This window comes from Callospermophilus lateralis, chromosome 1 (assembly GCF_048772815.1).
Source record: "Callospermophilus lateralis isolate mCalLat2 chromosome 1, mCalLat2.hap1, whole genome shotgun sequence".
NCBI classification, from domain to species: domain Eukaryota; kingdom Metazoa; phylum Chordata; class Mammalia; order Rodentia; family Sciuridae; genus Callospermophilus; species Callospermophilus lateralis.
In genome coordinates this window covers 24,089,922-24,117,599 of record NC_135305.1, presented here as the reverse complement: position 1 = coordinate 24,117,599, position 27,678 = coordinate 24,089,922, and the positions used below count along the sequence as shown (strand labels likewise).

Genomic DNA, 27,678 nt, shown 5'->3' with positions numbered 1-27,678 from the left:
CAATAGAGATAAATAAGTCTTGGTGTCTTAGGATGGCGTTTCTAGGCTAGGTTTGGTTCAGTTTAAATTTTACAGGTGTCTTTTCTTTGAGATAAAGATCAAATTGCCAGAGATTAGGAAAGACCCCTATATGGGTTCCTTCCTTTACTTCTTTATTTTTTTAACATAATTTTCTCCATATTTTTCTTCCCTTAACATGCCTTAATATAAGAGGTTAGACTCTTTAGCCTGTTCATCCCCTTTCACTCTACCATCCTCTCTTCAGGGACTCATGACCAACAAATATAGGTGTTCACTGTGGGGGCCTTTCACCACTCACCCAGACTGGGCCACCCACTGTGAGCATGCCTCAGAGAACAGGCCTATAGACCTATTCACCCTCTTATTGCAGCAAAAATAAATGTAAGAATTATATATGTATTTGGTCACTTCAGAAAGCTGCTCTTATGTCTGAGATCTTATTGCAGATTCATCCGACTATCTTTTCTTCCCTAAAAATGAGATGGGGCAAGGGTCTGGGGCTGTAGCTCAGTGGTAAAGTGCTTGCCTCACATGTATGAGGCACTGGGTTTGATCCTCAGCACCACATAAAAATAAAGAAAGATACTGTGTGTTCACTTACAACTAAATAAATATTAAAAAAAAAAACAGAGATTAGAATCAACGTTATTTTTTAAAAAATGGGGTAAAACAAAAAAGATGTCCAAAGTTCATAAGTAATCAAGTCTCTTACCAAAGCTGCTAAAAAAGTCTCAGCATTTTCTAAAGTAGCTGATATTCTTTCTTATGATGCTATAAGAAAAAAGAAGGGACATGGACAGCATTTGCTTTGGACTTTTTATTTTTTGGTCTTGATTATAAAAATCATTCATAATTTCACCTGATAGAATGCTTTTGTTTTGTTTTGTTTTGTTGGTACTGGAGATTGAACTCGGGCACTCAACCACTGAGCCATCTCTCCAGCCCTGTTTAGAGACAGGGTCTCTCTCACTGACTTGCTTAGTGCCTGGCCATTGCTGAGGCTGGCTTTGATCTCGCTGGCCTTTAGCCTCAGCCTCTGTGCTACTGGGATTATAGGCAAGCACCACTGTACCTGGCTTGTTTTATTCTTAATTTTTATTTATTTATTTTTTAGTTGTAGTTGGGCATGATACCTTTATTTTATTTATTTATTTTTATGTGGTGCTGAGGCTTGAACCCAGTGCCTCGCACATACTAGGCGAGTGCTCTATCACTGAGCCACAAACCCAGCCCCTGTATCTTGTTTAATTTGTATGTTTATTTATATATATATTAGCGATCTGTGTTTTCATTTTTTTATGTGTTTGTCTACAATTGTATGTTTCAGTATTCGCCTACAGATTTTTTTTACCTGTTTTTCTGTTGGCAATCTTATATTGGAAAAACTCTTTACATATTAAGGTTGTAACTTTTATGATGCATGTTACAAATGAGTTTTCCCAGGTATGTGTGTGTGTGTGTGTGTATTTGTTGTTGTTGTTGTGGATGAACCTATTTTTAAATTTGTTTATTTATATGCAGTGCTGACCCAGTGCTTCACACATTCTAGGCAAGTGCTCTATCACTGAGCCACAACCCCAGCCCCTCCCAGTTTATTTTTATTTTACTTGTTACTTTCATGTTATTTCCCTAATTATTTGTCTTTTGCTTGTATATTATGTTACATCTTTCCTACCCTCAAAATTAGATAACTAATTATAATTTCTATCAGTTCTAGGGTGGTCTTAATTTTTATTTTGAATACTGTAAAATACCTGCAATTTCTTTTAGTATATGACATTAGGTAGTAATCTAAGTTGGTATTTTTTCCCTGCACAGCCGTTTTACCAGCACTATTCTCCATTAAGAAGGTTGAAGTCATTTGGTTCTGTGGGACACTCCTGTAATCCCAGCAGCTCAGGAGGCTGAGGCAGGAAAATCGCAAATTTGCCTCAGTAATTTAGCAAGGCCCTAATCAACTTGGTGAGACCCTGTCTTTAAGTAGAAAATTCTTAATGAAGGGCTGGGAATACAGTTCAGTGGTAAAGTACCTCTGGGTTAAATCCCCAGTACCCCACCACCACACACACAGACACAAAAAAAGTTGAAATTCATTCTTTTTACATTGATTTGAAATATCATTAATATCATATGCAAAATACATATGAATTAAGAATTAAGCCTAGAGGCCCTCTGCCACCAAACAACACCCCCCAGCTCTTTATCTATTAAGTCTGTTCTTTGTACCATAATATTTTATCATTGTGATGTTAGTATTAGCAATTAGTGACAGACTCATCTTTAAATTTGGAGGGAAAAAATTATTAAAATTCCAAAGTGTTGGGCTGTGGCTGTGGCTTAGCAGTAGTGCACTTACCTGGTATATGTGAATCACTGGGTTTAATTCTCAGCACTGCATATAAATAAATAAAGGTCTATTAACAACTAAGAGAAAAATATTTTTTAAAAAAATTCCAGGAATTGGGGTTGTGGCTCAGCAATAGAGAACCCGCCTAAGCGCATGTGAGGTGCTGGATTCGATCCTCAGCACCACATATAAATAAATTAAAAATAAAGGTATTCTACAACTAAAAAAAAAAATTCCAAAGTGTGTTTTGGAGGAGTGAACTTCACACTAATTTGGAAGTTCATTTAGAGAAATATAGCCCTATATAACCATTTTTATCCTCACAAGCCTTTTAGCAGCACTACCTATACTGTCCTGGTTTTGATCTGGGGTCTCAGTCTGTCTTCATGCCCTAAAGGAAGGGAAATGGATTGGAGGGCTGTTTAAAAATTAAAACAAATAACAAGGCATTAACACCACACTTACAGAAAGGTCACCCCTTCTCATTTATCTTCAAAGCAGCAGGTCCCTCTTTGTTCAGGGCAGACGCTGGCAAGTCTTCTGCTGAGGTTCTCCTATGAGACTCTTCAACCTAAAATTTCCCACAACCAAGAAGCCCAAATAGTCTTGCTGTACTGTAAAACAAATGTACATTTTACTACCCATCCCACTGCCAAATTAAACTAAATGAATTTAGAGATTCCCTTTAGAAAACATATCTCTTCTTCACACTAAACATGTCATCACCTTTTCCCATCCCTGTTTTTCTTTGAGCTTATTAAAACTTTTAAAAATGTGTATGTTTAATCTCAACTCTGCACCATAGAATACCTTTTTTAAATGTTCTCTTTTTAGCAAAAGGGTAACAGAGAAGATGGGTCAGAACAAACATGAGGTTTATGAAAGGGAACAGGATTCTTGGGTTGGGTCCTCACATGAGATTAGAATATACATTCCTATTGTTTGTATTTCTCTAGGATCCATAACTTTGATCACATGTTAAGTAGATAAAATACACTTTAACACGCACAAAAAAAGATTATAAGCCTCTGTCAGTGGGGCTAGAATTGTATTTCAGTTGTTAGAGAAGTTGCCTTGCATATGTGAGGCACTGGGTTCTATCCTCAGCATCACAAAAAAACCTCTGTCAAAGAAATTTGTGATGAGGCTGGGGATGTAGCTCAGCAGTAACTCAGTGCCAGGCCCTGGGTTCAATATCCCTACAATGTAAAAACAACAACAACAAAAAAAAAAATAGAATTTAAAAAAAAAAGTGGTGAGCGTCTTTTAACTTGTATATGTCTGGCAAGATGTTGAGAATAGGAGGAACAAGGGAGATAGAAGGACCTGTTAAGAGCTGGGTGCTCTTAACACTGCACAACTAATAAACTCTGTGATCATGGGAAAGAAAATTAACCTCTCTGAGCCTTAGCTATAAAATTAGGATAATGATAATTCTTTCATCATAAGGTAGGGTGAGCATTGACTAAAATGATTCCTGTCAAGGGCTTAGCATAGTGCCTGGTCCATAGAGATGCTGCAAACAGGAAATTCTCATTTGCTATCCATGTATCCTGTATTCTTTGAAGTAGTTTAAGTTACAAAGAGTGCGCAGTACTGTTGTAGGTCCTGCTTTCCCTAAGACAAATCCAAATGCCTCTCTATGCAACTGAAGGATCTGTGCTCCAGAAGTAGATACTGTGGGAATAGGCCAGAAATCTTTTCTGTAATTGACTAAAGGAAATACAAGGTGACATGCTTGAAGTCTCCAACTTTGGGTTCTATCACTGTCCTTGGTCTAGGGCTGCTGTTCTCTTCCAGTACATAGTTTCCTGTAGTTAGTTGGCTTTTTTTACTTCTGAAGTGGTGACATCTCTCTGTAGATCTCAATGACTGCATTGAACTCTACCTTCCTTTGGGAAGACTAATTTGTTTTTTAACATTTTTCTTACTACTACCACTATCATCCATTATTATTATTACATGTCCTTGGTCCCAGCTTTATTTTATAATAATAAAAAATAAAATGCCAGCCCTTATTTTGATATACTATAAAATACATCTCTCATTCTATCTTTTCTGCTCCTCATTCTCAAGACATGACAGCATATGAAATTGTTTCCAAAGGAGTCAGTAGAGATGTATTAAATTAATTTAGGAAATAGATCCATCCATGTTGTTCACCAACAGGGTGCTGATGTGCTGAATTTCCAGTGTGCACTACATCACTTTTTGCCTTGGTATTTTAGTAGAATTTTAAATAAATATATTAAATAAAGTTTTATTGTAAGAGTACATTTTCAGTCCATAACAGCCTTAAAAATGCTTTTGCATTTTATGATACTGTTTGTACCTTTAATCCAAAGGTATTAAGTTTAGTGCCTCCAAAGCTTAAAGCATGCAGCCTCTGATCATCAGTTTTTTGCATGAGCTGAGTCCCAGCATATGCACCCCCTGTCTTGAAGGTCCTCAAAAAGAGCAGCATATGTGGAGCGCTTAGCTCCCCTTTTCCACTGACTCCCTTGTTGGTAGATGACTTGAAAGAAAACAAAGACACTAAGGTGGTCTCAATCAAATCAAGTTGACACATTGCCTATGTGCAGGAAAAAGCAAACCCTGATCTCTAGTGCTCTCTCCACTGACCAATATGAGCTGCCTTCTTTCCCCTTCACTGCTTCTTGCCAGCCTACCCAATCTAGGAAGTAAAAGAAGATGGAAAACAAATGAAAGATGTGGTCTTTGTTATTCATCTAATTAAACTTGTACTTAGTATGGTGGCTATTTTGCAAGATTATTTTATGAAACTATACCCTTATTTATTCATTTGAGAAGTCAGAGTCATGCTAAATGTTAGAGAAGCAAATAAATACAAGATATAAAAACTTAAGATTTAACTGGGTAAAGATCATTGTATTGTCTTGAGCAACTAATAAAAAAAAAAAAAGATTTAACCGGGTATGGTGGTGCATACCTGTAATCCCAGTGACCCAGGAGGCTGAGGCAGTAGGATCACAAATTCTAAGACAGCTTCAGCAACTTAGTGAGGCTCTAAGCAATTTAGGGAGGCCCTGTCTCTAAATAAATAAATAGGGCTGGGAATATGGTTCAGTGGTATTTAAAAAATAAAATTAAATAAAAACTAGTCATTTGTGGTAGTGCACATCTGTAATCCCAGCAACTCAAGAGGCTGAGTCAGGAGGATTTGCAAGTTTTAGAACAACCTCTGAAACTTAGCAAGAACCTGTCTCAAAAAAATAAAAACAGCTGAATCGCACTGTACAATATGTTAGCTACTAGTTACATGTGGCTATTTGAATTTAAATGCAAGTAAATTAAAATTAAATTAAATGTAAAAGGTAATTATTTAGTCACATTAATCATATTTCAAAGAATAAACAGTCACATATGGCCTGAGGTACTAAATTTTTGTATTATATACATACATGCACACGCACACACACACACACACAAAAAAATACAAATATATACACACTTTTTTTTTTTGTACTGGGTACTGAACCCAGATGTTCTACCACTGAGATATATCCCTAGCCCTTTTGTTTTAAAACAGGGTTTGGCTAAGTTGCACAGGCTGGCCTGAAACTTGCAATCCCCTGCCTTGGCTTCCAAAGTCACTGACTGGGATTATCGGTGTGCCCCACCATGCCTGGCTATTAATTATGATTTATTCACATTTAAATTTAAGTAGATGCATGTACCTAGTGGCTACTGTAGTAGACTAAGCAGCTACAGATTATTTCCATCATTGCAGGAAGTTCTCTTGGATAGTGTTGATCTAATAGCTACAGCAGGTAGCCCTCTGAAAAGTTGTGTCCCTTCAGTGCAGGTTAGGGCCACACGAATCCTTTATGAGCCTTGTCTCCTAGTGACCTTCTCAGCATGGCTTTGCTTTGGGGGGAAAAAAAGCTACCCATGTGACTGCAGTAATCCGCAGCCAGTAAACAGCAGACAGAAGGGTTGCAAGAGGAACTGGACTATTTTTATGCCCTGCAGAGTCCTGAGCAAGAAAACCTGAGACAGGAGGCAGTGGCGACACCAAAACTCACTTCCTAGTCTTTTTATTCATGACACAGGCCATTTGCATATTTTCATTTAAGATTTCTCACAAATTCAAATTTCTCCTCACGATTATAGGTGACTGTAGTTAGGTGCTCTAATGGATTTATAATGGCCCCCCAAAATCAAATATCTAAAGTCTGCTGGGTCACAGACTGAAAGGAGCCGTTACTATTGGATGAATTCCAAATTTCCCAGTGAAACACAGCTGCTGCTGCTGCTGAGAAATGGGAACACAGAGATGTACAATCGTGCTCTCTATTCTAGAACACTCAAACAGCTTACCCTCTTCACAGCACTGAGGGGAAGAAGGGCCAGCTGGGTGGTCATTCTTCACTCCTGAAACTTGTCCTCCTTCCCTTAATCCCTTCATAATGAATGACCTCTCGAAATCCAAAATGCCTTCCAAAATAGATCTTAAAAGGAAGTGGCAGTTCTCCTGATTCCCCAGTCTCTCCCATTCAGGGAGATGTAATTATGGTACTAATTTGGGGGTAGCAGACTATTTGTTGCTACTCTGTTTAGTGCCTGAGCATGCAATAACTATTAACAATCAGCCCTACTATTATTACTGTTGTTGTTATTGCCATTATCATTATTATTAAAATCATACTGAAGGGGAAGGGAATCAGTCTTCAGAGGGTTCAGTCTTCACATTTCTAGGGAACATTCTTAAGACCTGGGCCTGTAAATTTTTGTTTGTGGGGAGGATATAATGAATTTCACACTGAGAATCTCTACTTCAGGAATTCTCTGATGAAAGTGTAGTATATCTCTCAGTCACATGAGACTCAGAATTTCCAGGCCTTTCCTGTCATTCTGTAGGCATGACCCCACAGCTAAAGGGGCTTCCAGTTGAAGGATTCTTTGTTTCTCCTCCTACAAAGGTGCTAGACTGTGAACCTTCAGAAGGAGCAGCACTGCCCAGTGAGAGATCTCCTGTCCCTCAGCATAGGCTTAGCCCATTTTCGCCTTGCACAGTCTGCAAGTCCCAAGGGGATGTGTCATTCTCCCTCTGTCTTTATAAACTGGTGTGGTCTTGAACATTCATTATTTGTACACCAGGAATTGCTAATCTAGGCTCCACTGCTCAAAGATTTAAAAACTATAGAACAAAAGGGGCATAGCCAGCCTTCACAATGAAATGGTAGGCCACTAGACCTTAGTCACTATTCTGAGTATTCATCTGAGCCATGGCCATGGCCTTCAAATGTAGATTTGAGGTACTGTCTATATTAAAGACTGGACGTCTCCAGTTGACTCCTCAGGGTCTCAGAAGGAATTAGTACCTATTGACAAGCCAACCTGGCATGCCTTCATCTGCTCTACAGACTTTCATGTATTTCCAGCTTGGGGAACATTCTATGAACAGGACACCAATCTGAGCTAGGGACATTCTGAGCAGAGTTTCCTAGAAGGTTTCTGCCATCTGGCACTTGGACACCAAGTTGAATGCTTCCGTATCTCATTCACCTTCCTCTTAGGTCTTCAGATCTTTCTGAGTCTCAATGTATAAAAAAGTCTAGAATGATTCCAGCTCCTTTAGCTGGGGGTCATGCCTACAGAATAACAGGAAACCAAGACAGAATCTCAGTGCCTGTCATCAGCATTCTCTAAAGGAACTTTGTATGTGCACACTAAATCCAGAGCCATAATTGGACAAGTTTAATTGGAGTCACTTTTGTGCAATTCATGGATGAAAAAGTAAGTTTTAATTGAGTGTGTAAAGGAGGCACTTGTCACTGTTCACACAGGAACTAAGATATCATAATAGGACATTCTTACAGAATTAAATTTTTAAGGTTCTTGAGTAGAGGAGACTTTCCTCTTTTTGTTTTCATTTCCATTAGGATTTTGAAGGAATGTCAGTGCACTGTTATTAACTCTAATAGCTTGCACATCACAGCCAGGATGGTGTGGGGCCCTCTGGCTCTCAGGTTACCTGTATAAATATAGGGATTCATTTCCCAGAGCCCAGTTCTGCCATTTGCTTTAATAAAGAGCAAATGTGCAGAACCCAACTGCAGCAGCCTGACAGAAGTAGTAATCTGAACAGGATAAACACGCTTCCTCTTTGTGTGATGCTCTCTCTCCATCCTCCTGCCAGGAGCAGGATATCAAATGAAGGGGGTTGTGGTTGGAGTCAGTAAAGTGAATATCTAAGTGGCACCTGCTTCATTCAACAGATCTACTTTCCCGGGGCCTCCCACTGCACATCTGTTCCTGACAAAGCCTCTTTTCTCCTCCTGTTGGTCAGACTGAGAGCAAAGGCCCAGCAAGGAGACATGTTGGTTTTGCTTTGTCATCACAATTGCCTGTGACATTATAATTACACCAAGTCTTCTATTAGTAAGACCCCAATTTAGAGATTTTCAGAGCCTAAGTGGGGTTTTCAAAATGAAATTGATAAAAACATCTTTGCCGTTGTAAAGCCAGCAATTAGATCTGAGAATCATTGAAGGGGTCTCAATATGGAAACTGAGACACTGCTCTGAGCAAGACTACAAAGGCGTTACTATCAGATTGGCTCACTAAAGAGGTGTCCAGCAATTCTTCTGACTTTGCGTGGTCCAGCATCTCCTTACTGCTTACAGCTACACTGAATTGTTCTTAAATGCTGATAAAGTTTCTCACATAATGGGCCTAAGGGGCTGGAGAGCATTTAAAAGTTGAGGAAATAAGCAATATAGGAAAGAACCATGATATAAATAAGGGAAATGTCTGGGAAATACAAAGTATTCGAGTTCAGACTGAGTTTCCATCCAAACAAAGGCAACTCTCATAGTGTTATACTGTGTGTGTGTGTGTGTGTGTGTGTGTGTGTGTGTGTGTGTGTGTGTCTGATGCACATTTATGATGTGGAGTCTGGCACAGTAGAAACTCGAAAGATTTAGATCATTATAATTTTTAAACTTGAATTAATTAAAATAAATAAAATTAAAAATTTAGTTCCTCAGTCACATCAGTCATCTTCAATTGCTGTGTAGCCACAATGTTGTACAGCACACAAATAGAATGTGTTCATTGTTAACAGGGAATTCTAGTGGATGGTGCTTTTAGAGATTGGTCTGAACCTCTTGAAATGTGTTGACTGCTTCAGGAGGTCTTGGAATTTCTATTTATCTTGGTGGAGGGGGGAAAAGAAATTTGAATGTTTCTGAACAACTCCTTCCAGCCATGTTACTACCTAGCCTGTTCTTCGTTTTTTCATGTTTTAAAATGTTTTTCATCCAAGAATATCATCCTTAGCTGAGTTAAGTGGCAAACACCTATAATTGGGAAACTGATACAGAAAGATCGAAAGTTCTGGAGCAGACTTGGCAACTTAGGGAGCTCCTATATAAAAACAAAAAAATTTTAAAATAATAATTTAAAAAAAGGACTGTGGAGTGTAACTCAATGGTAGAAAGCTTGCTTAGCATGCATCTGGCTCTGGGCTCAAGTCCTAGCTCTGCCAAAAAAAAAAAAAAAAATTTTTTTTTTTGGTATCCTTTCCCTACCCTACATCTCATAAAAAGAAATAAGAAATTCTGAATTATAGCAAATGAGAAAGGAATCTAATTTTAGGAATGTCCAATTTGAACTCTCTCCCAAATTTTTTTCTTCCTTAAGTTTTAGTCACTTCATCACTGTGCTTTTGGACCAGAGAGTTCTTTTCTCCTTAAACAGCCTCTAACAATAGGACACGTAAATACTATATATATGAATTGTTCATTGAGTAGACAAAATGGTGTGTGAACACATTTCTGGGAGTAGAGCAGTGGCCTGCTAGCACCTGCCCTTCTTTGCAGCCCTTGGAACCAAGATGTGCCTTTATTCTTGCTTCCTCCTGTAGTCTGCCTCCAGTAGCCATTATACAGTTGCTCTGACTCCTGGGAGAAAGTCCATATTATTATTATTACCTCAAATTTGGACTGGATTTTTTCTCTCAGTAACTTAAATCTTATAAACCTAATGTTACATATGCTCATAGGAGCCCTAAGAAATCAAAAGTGTGGTACATACCAGTAATAACCAGCTTCTTGGGAGGTTGAGGCAGGAAGATTGCAAGTTCAAGGCCAGCTTGAACAATTTAGCAAGACCCTGCTCAGATTTTTAAAAACAAAAAGGGCTGGGAATGTAATTCAATGGTAAATGCCCTAGTTTCTAACCTACTACCACAAATCCTGATGTACCACAAAAAAAAAAAAAAAAAAAAAAGAAAGAAAGAAAGAAAAGAAAAAAAAGAAAAGGCCAAAGTGGCCTGTGGGTTTTATAAATGTAAATATAGACAAATCTTAGTCGTCACATACAGATTATCTGCAATGCAGATTACTCGTGACACATTTTAAATCCTTGGACAGTTTCTCTAAGCAAGTCAGTGTAAGCCAGGACCATCTCCTCCACCCCCAACCCAGCTGCTGGGTACTTAGGGAATACCAATTAGTCTTCATATTAGCTTAGGGAAGGCATAATTAGGAAGGTAAGTCTGCTACAAGAAAACCACATCACAAATATGAGTTTAGAGGGGGAAGTAAGGGGAACTGACCTACTCTTGCTTCAGCTCATCCAAGTTGACTGTAAGGTATGTTTTATAAACATGTGCACTGTAAGCACTCAGCAAGCTGACACGTTTACCAAAGGATTTGTTAAACACCCCATGGGTGGACATCAGACATGCCATGCGTATGCCCTGTGATATGGGGTATGTGGGAGGCTGCGGAGCCCAGCAGGTTCTGGTAGCCCAAGTTGCCCGGTGCCTTTTAACAGTTCTGTGTTCTTGTCAGGCCTCTTTATGGCAGACTGTGGAGGTTGCAAGTGGATCCTGACAAGAAGGCCGCAGGTGGGTTCATCTTTGGGGAAAAGAGGAAGCAGCTGAGGGTGGAGTAACTTCAAGGCTACCACTCCAGGCTCTGCTTCCTACGTGGATGGTGTAATTCCTCTACAATGCAGTCCCCGTCGTCCGTCACCTAGCTTTAGTAACCATTGAAATTTGGATATTTCTAATGTTATCATTCCTTTTTCACTGATTAGCTGGGGTTCTTTCATAAAGAACTTGTCCCCAGTGACAATTTGGCTTTGCCAAGTACATTCAGATAGGAGAGGGAGAATAAGTACTTGAGCAAGATGAATTTACTAGCCTCAGTGGACACCCAAATTCCAAGATGGCATCAGTCGTAATAGCAAAGAAGAAACTCATGGATGTCAAGCTAGGGCAGCTGCCAAGCTGGACATTGATGTGGGATTTCACCCCTAGAGGCGTGGTTGGAGCCGTTCAAAGAGGTTACTGCCGTGTCACAACAATACGTCAGCGTGAAGAAAAGGCATCGCTGGAATTAACATGGTGCTGGCAGCTTACTGCATTTCAACTACTGCCTTTCTTACAAGGAACACAAATGTGAGCAGTGACTCAGATACCACTGAAGAGGGGCCAGTGTGCAGGGTACTCTGGACTCCTAACCATGACTGCCTTGCTCCAGTTCCCTCTGAGAACTTAGTCATTGCTGTATCTTTTCACATCCTGAGAATCAACGCCCAATAAAAGGGACTGGTTAAAAAAAAAAAAAAAAAAAAATGAGGAAGCTTACTGGGATAGGCTTCTGTGTGACTCTCAAACCCCATAACTGTCCACATATTTCCACTTTACTATCTGTCTTTAAGTATTGTACTACCTATAACAAATGTCATTCTGCCCTTGGTATGCTCTTAGAAAGTTTGAGATTAATAAATAATGCTTTACAGATTATGCCAAGTGAAGGGATTGAAAACCAAGAGTACATCATTGGAAGCTTCCTTGCCTTGTCTATCCCTGGTCAGATAGAAGAGGCAGGGCTGTGTAATGGGCACAGGAGAATTTGTTGTACCATTCTTGCTCATGCCTATTTGAAATTTTTCATAATAAAAAGTTTGAAAATAATAACAGAAAAATAAATCTCCATCCCTAACTTCTGGGTAACTCTTGTGTGGGCCTATTCTTCATTTTTGTACTATTACGAGCCCTTATATAGTGTGATGGTTTTCTTCTGAAGTCCCATCATCTCCGCTCTGCTTTCTCCTTAAAAGTCCTGGTACACACTTTGAACCCATTGTACTATCACTGGTACATGGGCTTTGGAGGCCTCAGATGCTGATCTTACCCTTCCACCCAGAAATTGCTTGTTGGAATTTACTGGGCACACCCTGCCCTTCTCTGTGCAGTCAGATCAGATGCCCTGAGCAGCTGCATATTCCATAAGCTTTAGTGGAATGCTTTTCTTTCCTATCATTTTCAGTTTAAAGCTTTCCTGGTCAGGTCAGTTGGCCTAGAAGTTAGCTAGTTCAGCCCCAGCCCCACACTGAGAGCTCAGTCTCCAGGATAATAAACCACAATTTCTTTTTTTTTTTTTTTTTTTTTTTTTGTGTGTGTGTGTGTGGTGCTGGGAATTGATTGAATCTAGGGCTTTGTGCATGCAGGGCAGGCACTCTACCAACTGAGGTATATCCCCAGCCCAGCCACATGGTTTTAAGGGACAAAACTATGATTTCATAATGTTTCTGGGCATCTCCAGTAATTTCAAGAGGAAAATTATATCATAAAAATGTGTTTTGAGGGCTGGGGATATAATTCAATTGATAGAATGCTTGCCTTGCATGCACAAGGCTCTGGGTTCAATCCCCAGCACCAAATACACACACACACACACACACACACACACACACACACACACATTTTGAGGTACATTTACTAATGAAGTAAAAATGAATTCAATTTTGACATTTGGCTAATAGGATGGTATGTTGGGGGGTGGGGGGGCACCAAGGAGTTCCTAGTAGTCTGCAAAAAGCAGGTAAAGGACAGAGTGACACTTTCCTAACCAGACAGAGTCACTTCTGTGAATGTTACCAACATCCCATCCCACCCCCAACAGTTTTTCTAAATGTGTCTCTAGATTATCTAGCAAGATCAGGTGCTCAAAAGTGTCCAGCATGCCAGGGCACCTGTGAGGCTGCTCTTGGTTTCATGAGAATATTCAGTATTGCCAGATGTAAGGCATATTTTAATCCATAAATCCCCCAAATGCAGCCAAAAGCCTTGGACTTAGAAAGCACGGAAAAGGAAGATTAAATGTCCCAAAAGCAGCTGATATAACAGAAGCACAGGGAGGAAATGCTTTCTCTCTTTCTCTCTTGTCTTACTATGATAAGGGCTACCTGGACCTCCTTTTGATTTGATATTAACATTCTTTTTCTTTCCTCCCTGTTCTTGCCCTACATCTATCTGTTTTCCTTCTGGTCCTGATTCGTTACTCTCAGCCTGTCTATTGCCTGTTTCCTGGACTAGTTTCTGTATCTGTTTTCCTTCTCTCTTCTTCCACTTTTGTATCTCCTTGAGATCAGCCATTGATGTAAATATTTCCCAAGCCTTCAAATGAAAAATTTCAAAGGACTTTCCTCCTGCCTGTCACCCCTGGAAAACACTTGTAGATATCCTTGATGGCTCTTAAAAACTTTAGAAGTTACTTAATATAATTGTTGGTATCATTCCTTGCTTGTTTATTCTTATACTTTCCAGTCACAGTCTTCTAGTTCCCCATTTAAACCAGTGTTTTCCTGATGTATATAGTTAGCTTTCATCTCAATAAGCTACAGGAGGCATTTTACCATAAATTTTCCTTTGGGTTTTAAGAATTATTTCTGTTCCACCAATGGTTGTGTATATTATTTGTTTAGCTGTTTTTCTCTCACAACATCAGTATTTTTCTCCCAACTAAAAATATTTCCATGGCCAACACAGAAGGCCTTCTGACTGAAAGAGTCAGTTACAGCAAACAATTCCCAAAGGTTCCCCAGCGTGGGAGAACACATGAAAGGTCCATTCTTTCACAGGTTGCCTGTCCTGCCCTATGGGGATGAGGATGGGAAGAGGGTAAGCCATGGTGCTGGGTAACCAACCAGACCTGTAGCCTGTACCATTTGGCTTACGCCTATGCAGTTAGTTTCTGGAGTTTAGAAATTTGTCAGTGATAACATCATATCATATTGCCCCTGATATTGTGTGTGTGTGTGTGTGTGTGTGTGTGTGTGTGTGAGAGAGAGAGAGAGAGAGAGAGAAGCACTCTACCACTGAGCTACACTCCCAGCTCCTGATTATATTTTTAACGTTCTTAATATTGATGGGTGCTTTAGCCTTGATTAGTCACTTACCAGTGCACGGAATTAGCAACTACTTCGTCTCCATTATGATGCAGTTCCAGTGCCAGTTGTGACCACTGGCTTCATTTCAGAGAAGAAGCTGCCTGCTGATCCATCTGCCTGATTCCATGGTTTTAGCTCTAATCTTTACGTCTTCAAAGGCCTTTGGTGAATGATGTGCTTCCTCTGCAAGTCACTCTTGCAAGATACATGCTACCTCTGCTTCTCTTCTGTTTCCTGAGAGAACATCGATGACCTCAACTAGATTTCCTCACACCTCTAATTCAAAGTCATCTTTGAAAAGCAGCTGATACACTGTAGACCTGCTGTGTTCCAGGCACTATACCAAACTTTACCTGTGTTGACAAATCTGGTTCAACAGCCCAGTAAGATTTGCAATTACCATTTTAAACATCAGAAAACAGAGGCTCACAAGATATTAAATGGCAAAAATCAAGATTCACATGTAGGTCTTTCTGACGAAGAAGGCTTTGATGGAAATAAAACAGTCTATTTTACTCAACCATGAAAAGAACTTCCATACAGGATTTGACTACAGCACCTTAAGAAATGTTGTCATGGGGCCGGATACAGTGGCACACTCCTAGGATCCCAACTACTTGGGAGGCTGAGGTAGGAGGATCACAAGTTCAAGGCCAGTCTATGTAACTTAGTGAGACTATCAAAAATAAAATTTTTAAAAAGGACTGGGGATGTAGCTTAGTTGGTAGAGTGCTTGCCTTGCATGCAGAAGGCCTTGGGTTCAATCCCTAGCACTACAAAATAAAGGGTCGGGGTTGCTGGAGGTGTAGCTGAGTGATAGAGTGCTTGCCTAGCATGTATATGTGAAGCCCTGGGTTTGATCCCCAGTACCACCAAAAAAAAAAAAAAACTTGTGGAGAAGTCAGACTTTACTCTGAAGGACAGTGAAAGGCTTCAAGGCTCTTCAGTTTGTGGAGGGCCAGGCCAGAGGGAATGTAGTTCAGTTACTGAAAATTGTGAAGGCTGTGATCAATTGTAAGTTATATCAGGGCCTCAATAGTGCCAAAATTGGTCAGTATTTAACAACATAGTCCTACTGGCAGCTTAAGTAAGCAGAGTTATAGAAAGAAAAGCAGTAACTACTTGGAAGCAGATCAGTACAGAGCTGGTGCCAGTGAATGGTGGAAACAGTAAAATCACAGGGTCGTGGGGCTGGGAGAAGATGTGGAAACTGTTGCAAGTGTAGGACTTAGTTTGGCAGGAGATAAATGTAGGCTGAGGTACTTGTACTGCCTAAGTATATGTAGTGTTTGGGGTACATTGAGGGATAAATAATGGTTATAATGAAGGGAAATGGAGGATATTTATGGGAAAGGCTTAGGTAAACTTGCTCAACTAAACAGTGTTTCAAGATTCAGCTGACTGATTTGTAGGTTTTAAAAATTTAATTTAAATCAAATCAGAATACTAAAAGGTTAAGTCTTGGGAAAATAAGTTCCTCCAAATAATAAATGCCATACATACATACACACACACACACACACATATACACACGAAAGAAAATTCCATTACACAGCAGGCAGATGACGAAACTCATCATCTCAGGAGAGGTCACACACAGAGTAGATCAGCTCATGAATGATAAATACACAGAGTGTGCAAGGCTGTGACCCTAACCTTTATAGTTATGCACATTGGCGTCTACGGTCTACCACAATGCTCCCTTGGTGCTACCATCCTGTACCACAATAAAACCTCACAACCCCATTTTGCAGAACACAAGGCCCAAGTCCCTTGAGGTGAGCAAATGATAACTTATATTAGAAGACAAGGCCAGGCTAATGAGTAGATAGCACACTCTGCCTCCCATGTAATATGACTAGAGAGGTCCAAAGATTATCCACTGTCCAAAAGTATATTCCCTATCACTTAAAATGCTTTAAGTCTCAAATCCCACTATTAGAGATAGAGAGACTGACCAACACCTCATAAGGAATAATCACCCTGATGAGAAGAGCCAGAAGACAAAGCAGAAACTTGTCTTGCTATCAGTCTCCCTGTAGGTTCTCCCCTGAAATGCAGGACTTGAAGAGAGGAAAGGTGTTGCATATACACAGTGTGGGAGTTGTGTCCAGAGCTGGCCTGGCCTGGGAATTTTCACATAAAATATTTCTCTCTCTCTCTCTTTCTCTCTCTCTCTCACACACACACACCTATCAGTTTGTACAGAAGTTTTGGAAAATCCCTCCTCAGGCTAAACCAGGTCAATCTCAAAGGAAGCAAAGATGCAATCCAGGTGATTGTGCCTATCCAGGGGGGCAGCTGCACAAGTGTTGAGTTCTGAGTTTACATTTTAAGGGAGAATTGAAGGATTTACTGCTGTATTGAATGTGAAGTCAAGGATGACTTCTGAGTTTCTCAAGCAACAGGAAAGATGTAATTGCCACTTACTGAGGTAAGGAGATAAGGGAAGACTGGGAGGAGTGTGTTTCACCATTTGGGCTCAAGAATGATACCCAACAGGTTTTTTTAAAAAAAGATCATTCAGGGTCAGTCCTCATTGTCCTTTGCAGGGAAGCATGACTCTGGAGCCAGCAGTTCTCCCAGAGAGTTTGGAATGACTGCAAGAAAATTCTTGTGCTGGGATCTGAAGTTTCTAAGTCACCTTTAACCTCTTTTTTTCCATTTTGGCCAATTTCATATGCCTCATCATGAAGCCTGAGATGAGAGACAGCAGTGAGCCAAAGACGATGGTCCTCTCCCTTCTGGGTCCGCTGACCTGAGTGTTAGATATCAGAGGCACTCTGGGGCATAGAAAGGCTCCCAGAATCCAAGGCCTAGACACCTAGATTTACTGTAAATTTAGTTTGTTTTTGTTATTGTTGTTGTTTGAAAAGGGGTCTTGCTATGTCTCCCAAACTGGCCTCAAATTCCTGGGCTCAGGCGATTCTCCTGCCTCAGTCTCCCAAGCAGCTGGGACTATAGGTGTATGTCACAGCACCCAGCTACTTTTATTTCTTTATTTATTTAATTTATGAGACAGGATCTCACTAAGTTGCTCTGGGCCTTACTAAGTTGCTGAGGCTGTCTTGAACTTGTGATTTGTGATCCTCCTGTCTCAGCCTTCCGAGTTGCTGGGATTATAGGCGTGTACCACCACTCCCCGGCCCAGCTACTTTTTAAAAAATAAAACTTAATGTTTACTTTTTTAATTTAAAAAAATGGATGGGGGTGCTGGAGTCATGACTCAGTGGTAGAGTGCTTGCCTGGCATGTGTGAGGCCCTGGTTTTGATCCTCATCATTGCATATAAGTAAATAAAAGATTTGGGCTGAGGTTGTGGCTCAGTGGTAGAGCACTCACCTAGCATGTGCAAGGCGCTGGGTTCCATCCTCAGCACCACATAAAAATAAATAAAACAAAGTATTGTGTCCAACTACAACTAAAAACATTTAAAAAAAAAAAAAAAAAACATTGACAACCAAAAAATAATTTTTTAAAAAAATGGATGGGATTTACTAAACTGAATGAATGCTAAGGTTCCATTGTAGCTTTGAAAAACTGGGATGCTGGGGCTGTGGATATAGCTCATTGGTAGAGCACTTGCCTAACATGTATAAGCCCTGAGTTCAATCCCCAGCACCAAAAAAAAAAAAAAAAAAGGAAGAAGAAAGTAAGTATTAGGGTGCTAAGTCTTAAGGACATTACAAATCTTCATGATGAGCCCAGGGTTCTGCCAAAGGAGCTTGCTTTTGATTTGTAAAAGGCAAGGACACCCACCCTTCTCAAGGTCCTAGCAGAAATCAAGGGATAAGTGGCCATGTGAGGAGGCTTTGAGGAGTTCCACACACATGCCAAGGGAGTCATTTCTAGAATTGTATAAGGTCTCCCTGAAAAGGAAAAAGGATAACTCCAAACCTTTAAAGTGGAACATGAAGGGCTTCCTGATGCATTATCAATCGAAATGACCCAGAATACAATCTCGGATTAACATGCGCCTCTAGATTAGGGCTAATCAGGGACAGGCTGAGCAGATGCAGGGACAATCCCAGCCTGATTACTGTACCTCAGCATTTAATCATCTCTCTTCCAAGGGCAGCCACCCGACTTAGTGCATACTGGGTTTCAAAGCCTCCAGTCCCACCCCCTTTCCCTTGCTGAGGCCATAAAGGCTGCTAGGTCAGAGACACTGAGGCGATTTAATCTAATCCCATGTCAAAATGTCTCTGTGTGAGAGAGGGAGGGAGATCTTAGAATCCCCACAGTAGAATGGTAATGTGTTTATTTAAGGTGGAGGGGGACTGAAACTGCATGTGGAAAACAGTGGAATGGAATTTCAAGACATTTGAGGTTGTGCAGTGACTTTGAGTATGGAATTTCTGAAAAGTTTTTAAGATGTGTAATGCTGTCACCAATTTCTCACCTTGAGACAGCTTTGTATGAGACTCGTTTTATCCTCCAGTTACAGAGACCAAATTTTCCCCTTCCCTGATGTATGTAATACATAAAATGGAATCTATAAGAAATTATTTTATTTGGACGAGTCCCAAATGTAGTATTTTTTGCACTTATAGTTCACATTTTTTTCTGAGTTGGGATCTCTTATTGTAACACAGCCTCATTCCCTTAAAACTCCCCTATCCTAATTACCCAATCCCTAGAAGGGAACAAATTAAATCGAAGAAGTCAAGTTTCATTTATGAGCCTAGGAGACATTTATTGAGCACTTGCTAATTGTTAGGGACTCAGAGATCAATATCTTCCTTAAGGAATTTAGTCTGCTTGGCAATAAGAAATGCAAATAGTGATAATGAATGTGACCATTGCCTCCATGGAGGTCTGTACAAAGTGCCATTGGGCCACAGAGGAAGAGGACACAAGCCAGAGGAGGGCAGAGACTGGAGCTGACTATTGGAGGAAGAGTAGGAGACCTCTCAGGGAATAAGCTGAGGACAGTCACTCCAGGCAGAAGCTACAGTGTATGCAGGGTTTGGAGGTCTTCAGCTAGTTCACCTGGTTGGCGTGTGTGGAATGGGGATTAGTGGGCTTAACGGAGCAAGAGGAGCCAACATAAAGAGTTGAATGCAACCCTACAAAAGGGTTTAGACTTACAGCCCATGGGCCATTAGAAACCACTAAAGAATTGTAAAGGGTAGCAACAAAATCAGTGTGTTGTATTTGAAAGATCATTCTGATTACAGCAGTACTAGCCAATATCTATGTTTGCATTCAAACCTTTTGAAACATCTTTTCTGGAGTATATCTTCTGTGACACTAAAAACCATCTTTACAGCATGAACCCATATGCTAGAAAACCCAAAAACATCTTAAGCCAAGATGGAGAAGCTTTAACTTCAATAGTTCTTTAGATTTTGAACCATCTTGGCTCTAACCCACATGGTTGCTCACAGAAAACATCTCCCTGCTCACTGCATCAAGTTGGAAGCTTTTGGGACTGAATCAAGCCCAGTGGCAAGAATGACATGAGACATCCTTGCTTTTCTTTTTGGTTGCTGTTTGCTAACACTTGAGTTCTTTGGAAGATGACACAGGTGTCCTGGATTTGCTGCTAGGTGTTTGGGGTCATTGCATTAACTGCCTGTTTTGATCAGAGGAGAGTTTAAAAGTGATGATGGTCAAGATATATTGGGATGAGGTGGGAGACCAAGGAGCCATGTGGTCCTAACATTTACTTAGGCCCATGTGATTGGGGACTAGGGCCTAGCTGCATATTGGTTGAAGCCAGCAGTTGGCTCCCTTTGTCTGTTAATCTCAAGGCTATCTTGTTGCCAATTTGTGGCACACATGTACTTCATACCATGGGGAATGTGGAACAAACCAGAGACAGACCTGGGCTTGACCAGACCCAGGTGGAAAGGCCCATGTACATGCCATAAGTGTCCACTATATTGTCCTGGTACCTAATGAGGAGGACACTAGGAGTATGGGCTGAGGTGGGGCAGGCCTCCAAGAGGAAGGACAACTGGACTGAGTTTTAATCTGAGGGTGTAGCTCAGTGGTAATGTGCTTGCCTACCATGCATGAGGCCCTGGATTTGATCCCTAGCACTGCAAAAATAGTAAATAAAGGAAAAGGAGTCAGAGTAAGAATTCCATAGAGCGAACAACTGGTACAAAGACCCAGAGAATGGAGTGTAACTAACATATTGTGGAACTGAGAATAGGCCGGGGGTTGGGAAATGCTGTGAGCACAGAATACCTGTGAGAGGATAGGAAATGACACAATAGAGACAGTGAAGATAGACCAAGGACACTCTCCAAGCGTACCTGTAGTCCCAGCACTCAGGAGGCTGAGGCAGAAGGATCACTTGAGCTCAGAAGTTCAAAACCAGCCTGGGCAACATAGTGAGACTCTGTCTCAAAACAACAGAAAGACCAAGGCAATTCTGAGCAGCCTTAAACACCATGCCAAAACATTTGAACTATATTTTAGGCTTTGGGAATTTCATTAACATCATAGAGCTCGAAAGGTTGAGATTGGGGGAGTGATGTTTTATGGGAAGAGAATTTGGCTGGGAGGGGTAAATTCAAAAGGTGATTGGTCAAACTCATTTTAGCTGGTACAGTGGTGCATGCCTATAATCCCAGCCTTGGGAGGCTGAAGCTCCAGGCCAGCATGGATAACTTAGCAAGAAAGACCTTGTCTCAAAATCAAATTTAAATATTCCAGGTGCGATGGCACACCAGTGGCTTGGGAGGCTGAGGCAGGGGGATTACAAATTCAAGGCCAGTCTAGGCAATTTAGCAAGGCCCTACACAACTTAGCAAGACTTGTCTCTAAATAAAATATTTTAAAAGGACCTGGGGATGTGGCTCAGTGGTAGAGTATCCCTGGGTAAAGTAACCCAGAACTGGAAGAAAAACATTTTCATCAAAGTAGCATATGGTTTAAATGTCAAAAGTGCTAGAAATAATTTCCCTGGTAGTGGATGGAGCTCCTCTATCCAGCAATTGTTTCCCTGGGCCCACTGTTAAAAAGATTGATTATACTGTCTGTATACTGGTGTAGCATGGGTTCCGCACAGCAAAACACTAAAGGACTCAAATTTGTAGCAAATTCTGAGGCAGATTTAAAGTTGACCTGCTGGCTGCTGTATAGTAAATTCCTGGGCATTCTCAGAAACTGAAAATGGAATGTACACAGGGGACATAATTACCATCACACCTTATAAGCACTATATTATAAGTGGAAGATGCATCATCTTAAAACTATATTTTAGGGGCTAGAGTTGTGACTTAGTGGTAGAGTGCTTGCCTAGCACATGTGAGGCCCTGGGTTCGATCCTCAGCACCACATATAAATAAATAAAAGTATGTGTCCACCTACAACTTAATTTTTTAAAAAACTATATTTTAAATTGACATACACCCCCCCAAAAAAAGGACTAAAAGACTTTTATTTAAAAAAAAAAAAAAGGTCTTTAGGTCAGAGGTAATGTTTTAGTTTTTTTCCTGGTATGTATTCTCTGTACTCTAAATATTATTGTCTTATAATTTTTTTAGGTGAGACATTTTCATAATTTTTGGATGACTTGGTATCTATATTATAATAACATAAAAATTGTTCATTGCCAAGATGAATGTACTATAATTACGATTACATTTCCCTTTTCTTTAATTTATATTTTTTCTTCAAGTTAATGCTTATTATGGGGGTGGGATGAGGGGTGGAGGAGGGTTTTTTTTCTTTCTAACCAGTAATCACCAGTTGTATCCAGGTCTGCTGTGGACCCCTGGGTATTCTTTCCAGGGTCACTCCATCTTCGCCATCCTCCACAGCACTCTGTACCCACCAGGTTCCTGCAGGCCCTTCGCCCCATCCCTTCCTCCCCTCCACATTCTGCTATGGACCCCTAAGTTCCACAGTGACTGCCTCTGAGTTCTCTCACTTGCATGGAGCACATTCTTCAGAGCTTCCCAAGAAAGTGCATGGATAGCCAGGTTTTCCGGTCCTTAGGCATCTGAAGACATTATTATTCTGTCCCCATGCTTAACTGATATGGGTATTGTTTCATGTGCTGGATGTAGAATTCTAGGCTGAGAACATTTTCTTTTTGATACTTGGAGGCATTGCTCTATCATCTTTTAGCTTGAAAAGTCTACGATGTTCCCAGTCACAAGTTCTTCATATAGGACTTTTTTTTTTTTTTTTTTCCCTTTCTAGAAACTTTTAGGAGCTTTACTATCCCTGGTGTGTCTTAGTGTTTGAACCTTTTTTTTTTTTTTTTAATCTATTGTGTTTTGCATCAAGTGCCTTTTCAATGTGAAATGCCTGTTTGTTCAGTTCTAGAAATTTACTTATGTGTCTAATAATTTCCTACCTTTTTTATTTTTTCTGTTTTATCAGAAATTTGATCTCATGTTTTCTCCCCTATTTTCCATCTTTTAATCTGTTCTACTCTCTGTAAGATTTCCTTGACTTATTTTTTTACCTTCTTTTGAAGGTCTGTTTGATTTTTTTAATTCAATTTTTTTTCCTATTCATTTTTCATAGCATCTTTTTTTTTTCCCTTTCTTTCTTTTGAGTGCTGAGATTGAACCCAGGGCTTTGCATGTGCTAGGCAAGAACTCTACTACTGAGCTATACCTCAATCTCTAGCATCCTATTTTTTTTATGATACAGATCTCTTATCTCTGAAGTAGAGTTTGAGGGCATGTTTTGCTTTCTCCTGCTCCCCACATTTCTCTGCTATTCCTGTATACTTCTGTGTCCCTTAAGAGTGACACACGGAAATGCCATTTGTTGTGATGTGCAGGGAAAAAGTGAGATGACCTACAGGACTTAGGGTTAGTAATAGGACAGCAGGCCTACCTCCACCCACCAAATGTAACTGTAGGTCTTTTCTTGGGGCCTCCCAGGTCAGTTCCTCAAGACAGTGGTTGAACCTCAAATGTCCTGTCACAAAGGCCTGAGCATTAGAGTTAGGGGTACTTACTGGTCCAGTCAGTCAGATACAAACTTTACACCAGTTCCTGTTTTCAGCCTCCTCCACCCTTTCTGCAGGAGCCTTCCTCCAGGTCATGAGTTCATCCCAAAGAGGTTGCAACTTCTACTTCCAAAAAGAAATGAGAACAACTTTATATATGCCCTGCATCTTGAAAACTATGTTAATATCCCTCTTATATGTTACCCCATTTACTGTACTTCTAGTTTCAGAAGGAAGAAAAGGTCTGCCTGTGCACATACTCAGCCTTAGTTACTGGAATGGACTACCCTTCTTTGACATTGCATGCTGTTCTCTTGTTTCTTGTCTTTTTTTTTTTTTTTTTTTTCTTTTTGGTAGTAGGGATTAAACTCAGGGGCATTTTACCACTGAGCTTAATCCTCAGCCCCGCCCATCTACCCCCCTCCCTTTTTTTTTTTTTTTGAGACACAGTCTCCAAGTGCTAATAAGTTGCTGAGCTTGGCCTTGAACTTTCAATGCTCCCACCTCAGCCTCCTGAGTCACTGGGGTTATTTGTGCTCACCATGCCTGGGCACTACTTTCTTTATAAACTGTTCTCTCAGCTCTAAGTAATAGGATGATAGTTGAGGTTTGGGGTTTTTTGTTTGTTTGGTTTTTGGTTGAGTTGACCCCAAATGTATTTTAAAATTTTATTGGTCTGTGAAATCTAAAACTCGGTAGCAGAGGTTGTAGCTCAGTGGTAGAATGTTTGTTATAGCCCTGGGTCCATCTCCAGTACCACTAAACATACAGACAGATAAGTAAGTAAAATCAAGCAGGGTTTTTTTGGTTTTTTGGGGGGGTTTTTTGTGTATATATATACACACACATACATACATTCATACATACATACATACATACATACTTGACTTTGAAGGGGAGGGACATAGATGAGACAGAAGCCAGATGACATAGGAGAGGGAAAAGTTTTTTTTGTTGTTTGTTTGTTTGTTTATTTGTTTGTTTTTTCTTACCAAGCTCAGAGAAACTTGAGATCGGGCAGAAAAAGTGGTGTATTAGACAGGTAGTATAGCAGAATATCAAAGAAGAGTACCGGTGGCCTGTTCCCAGAAGAAGGTGGTAGTGGGAGGAGAGGGCCAGCAAGTGGGGAGGATGTACACCTGATGGGCCTATACTTCCTAATGATGGAGGCAGACACAGTTCTCAGGGCAAGTTGTAGAGGCCCCGCCCTGAGGCATGTTTCCACAATTTCTCCAGACTTTTCTTTCCAGAGAGTCTGTTTTAGAAAATTAAAATGGAGTGAGAAAAGAGATTATCTGTGCCTGAAAATTGGGTGATTACCTGAAGCCATCAGACAGTGACACTCTGGAGGACTAGCGTCCGTTGCCCACCCATCCGGCCAGCGTCTGGGAACCTGAGCATGAGCCCCACCAATGGTTTTGCCTTTGTCTCTCCAGGCCTGGTCCAGATCCCTGTGAGTATGTACCAGACTGTGGTAACCAGCCTCGCCCAGGGCAACGGACCAGTGCAGGTGGCCATGGCACCTGTGACCACCAGGATATCGGACAGCACAGTCACCATGGACGGCCAGGCTGTGGAGGTGGTGACATTGGAACAGTGACATGCAGCCGTATCATGGCATCGTTTTCTAGTCTACTTCAAAATTTTTTACACGTTTGCAGAGGTGCAATCAAATGGAATTAAGTCTCACGACTTTGGAAGAAAAGTTTTGTTAACCTTTTTTTTTTAAAAGGAAGAAAGGCAGCAGATTTTGGAATTGCATTTTTTTAAAGCACCACTCTTGATTTTTCTGGGATTGGTGGAGTAAGAAACTGCATTGTCAATTTCACTGTCCCAAAAAAGCCAAATTGTGGCAGGACTTCTTTCTGCGGAAACGTGTGTATACTTATGTGTGTGTATGTGTGAGTGTGAATATATGTATATGTGTACATATGGACATACACATTTACATATATATATATATAAAGTATATATATACATACATATATATGTATATATATGTATGAAACCCGCATGGAATTATCTATATGAAATCAAGGTGAGCTGTGGAAACAATTATCCACCCAGTTTAGTGGGTGGTAGGGTACGTGGCCAGATACAGTCACCTGGTTTTTGTTCATACCAGGGTTATGCGTTGAGCTACTGACAAACTCAGGCAGAGGTGACCATGCCCTTCACCAAAGCTGCCTCCCAGTGGCCGCCCAGAACTTCCCTTCTGGACTCACTTGAGGAAGGAGGTTCCAAGATGCAGTGGGATCCAGAAAGTACTTGCAAGGTCCAGGGATCTCATGGTCCGCCAGCTGAGACACTCCTCGGGCTGGCCCAGGTGCTGACCTTGCCACAGGCAGGTGAATGTCCTGAAGCTCCCACCAGGGACATAAGGGTTTTCCTCAGCTTCCCATCTCCTCCACATCCCAGGAATCCTCCTTGATCTTATGACCATTAAAGAGTTGCTTTGGTCTTAAGGTCAGTCCTGAATTGGTCGTGTATATGAACTGAAGGTAACAGAAGTATTAAGGGTCTGAGGAGTGCGTGCTAAGCGTGCTTGTGGGTGTGCGCGTGCATGGTAGGGGAGAGAATGGGAAGAGGTGGAGGAGCTGGAAGGGAGAAAGTCTTCATAGACCAGGGTACACCAATGGGAGCCATTTCTTTTCCTCTAGTTGTCATTTCTCTGCAATGAAAAGGGACACCTGGCTCAGGAAGGGTGGCCATCACAATGGGATGTGTCAGAAGAGAAAGGGTCTTCATACCTGGATCTGGCCCTGCTCTGGGAGTGGTTCTAAGAGGCCCATTTTCCTAGCTGCATCCTAGTGGCCCAGGCCCTGTGTGGCCCTTCTGCTCACAAGTGTGGATTGGTCTGGGTATTATTTGTCAGTTAAATTCTGTGCTTCCCTAATTGCAAGCCCTGAGTCTCCTGTGGCTACATTCACCCGACTTTTTGACAGGCCAAATCCCTGCTCCTTGAGTATAGGGACAACCCTTCCTTCCCCCTCCCATGTCCCCCGATGTGTGATAGTGTATTTAATGTTTTTTTTTTTTTTTAAAAAACAACATTAAAAGATTCTTCATGTCTTGCTCAGCCTTTGAGAAAAGTTTCAGATTCTTGTATTTGCTTGTTTTATATAAAACTATTCAATGTTCTTTGTATGTTCTTTTCTGTACGTAATGGGTGGGAGGGAGGGAAGGGAAATTTACATATGAACGGTCCTAGTTCTAATTTGTTATTTTTTTAATTATTATTTTTTATCATCATTGTGAAGCTGTCCAGGGGCTTTAAAGTCCGTGTACCTTTGTGGTGAGATAACTTCCTAATAGTTTGAAAAATTGCCAAGAAGAAAAAAGCAAAATCCCAGTAGCAGAGCATGGATTCTGTGTTGTTTTCCATTCTGTCTATACTGCCTCATTCAATAAATAGTTAAAAATGTGGCAACAGGAAGTGGAACTGTTCATCTCTCTAGGAGCCCTTGACCTCTTGGGCAAAAGACTTGGCTTATGCTTCTCAAAAGGTGCTTGTACTCAGAGTCAGTGGTCTTTGTTCTATATGGCACTAGAGTTCCAGGAGGTGGTCAAGGCCAAATCAGGGGCTTCTGCCATCCCCAACCCTAGCTCAGCTCCTTTCATTTAATGTGTTTGCTATATAATGATGTTCTGGAAGAAAAAAATCTAGTTTGAAAAGTACTAAAGATGGTTTGAAAGTCTTTATTCTGGAGTTCTTTTTATTTTTAGGGGTTAATTTGATATCCACGTTAAAAACCAACCTCCATCTTGGGAGGCTCTCTCACCACGAGCTCTAATACCTGAGTGGATTATCTTTCCCCAGCAGAAGCCCCAAGTCATGAATTATTTTCTTCCATCCTTCCTATTTCGTTTCTCACACAGTTGACTGACTTAATTTGGCAATTGCTGCCTTTCCAGTTGTGTGTCCTGCCCCATCCTCAGCTTAGGCCCAAGTCTCTACACCTCCCTGACTGTACTCATGGTGCCTCAGTCTGGAATGCCCTGTCCTGCCATCCCTTTTTTTGCTGTTGGATGTCTTGGTCAGGTTCCTGGTAATAATTATTAGAATAATTAAATGGGAAGGTCAAGAAGTATTTTCCTTGAAGCCTGACAGTGGTTCGGTAAAGCCAAGTACCCTCCTCACCACCTTCTTGCACAAATGGCATAGTGCCACCTAT

General features: G+C 40.8%; 1 protein-coding gene across 11 annotated transcripts in view; it reads left to right on the top strand.

Annotated features, from left to right (window-relative positions):
* Positions 1 to 26,656, top strand: part of Nrf1 (nuclear respiratory factor 1) — a 137,651-nt gene extending 110,995 nt beyond the window's left edge. For 10 of the 11 annotated variants that reach the window (XM_076833304.2, XM_076833260.2, XM_076833279.2 and 7 more), the window contains one exon: positions 24,940 to 26,656. In XM_076833304.2, the coding sequence (XP_076689419.1) occupies positions 24,940 to 25,103 (164 nt within the window). In that variant the 3' untranslated portion in view covers positions 25,104 to 26,656. Of the gene's footprint in view, positions 1 to 11,190; positions 11,247 to 11,660; positions 12,277 to 24,939 lie in introns of those variants that run through there. The other variant, XM_076833321.1, reaches the window with a different exon arrangement.
* The last annotated feature ends 1,022 nt before the right edge of the window (positions 26,657 to 27,678 follow it).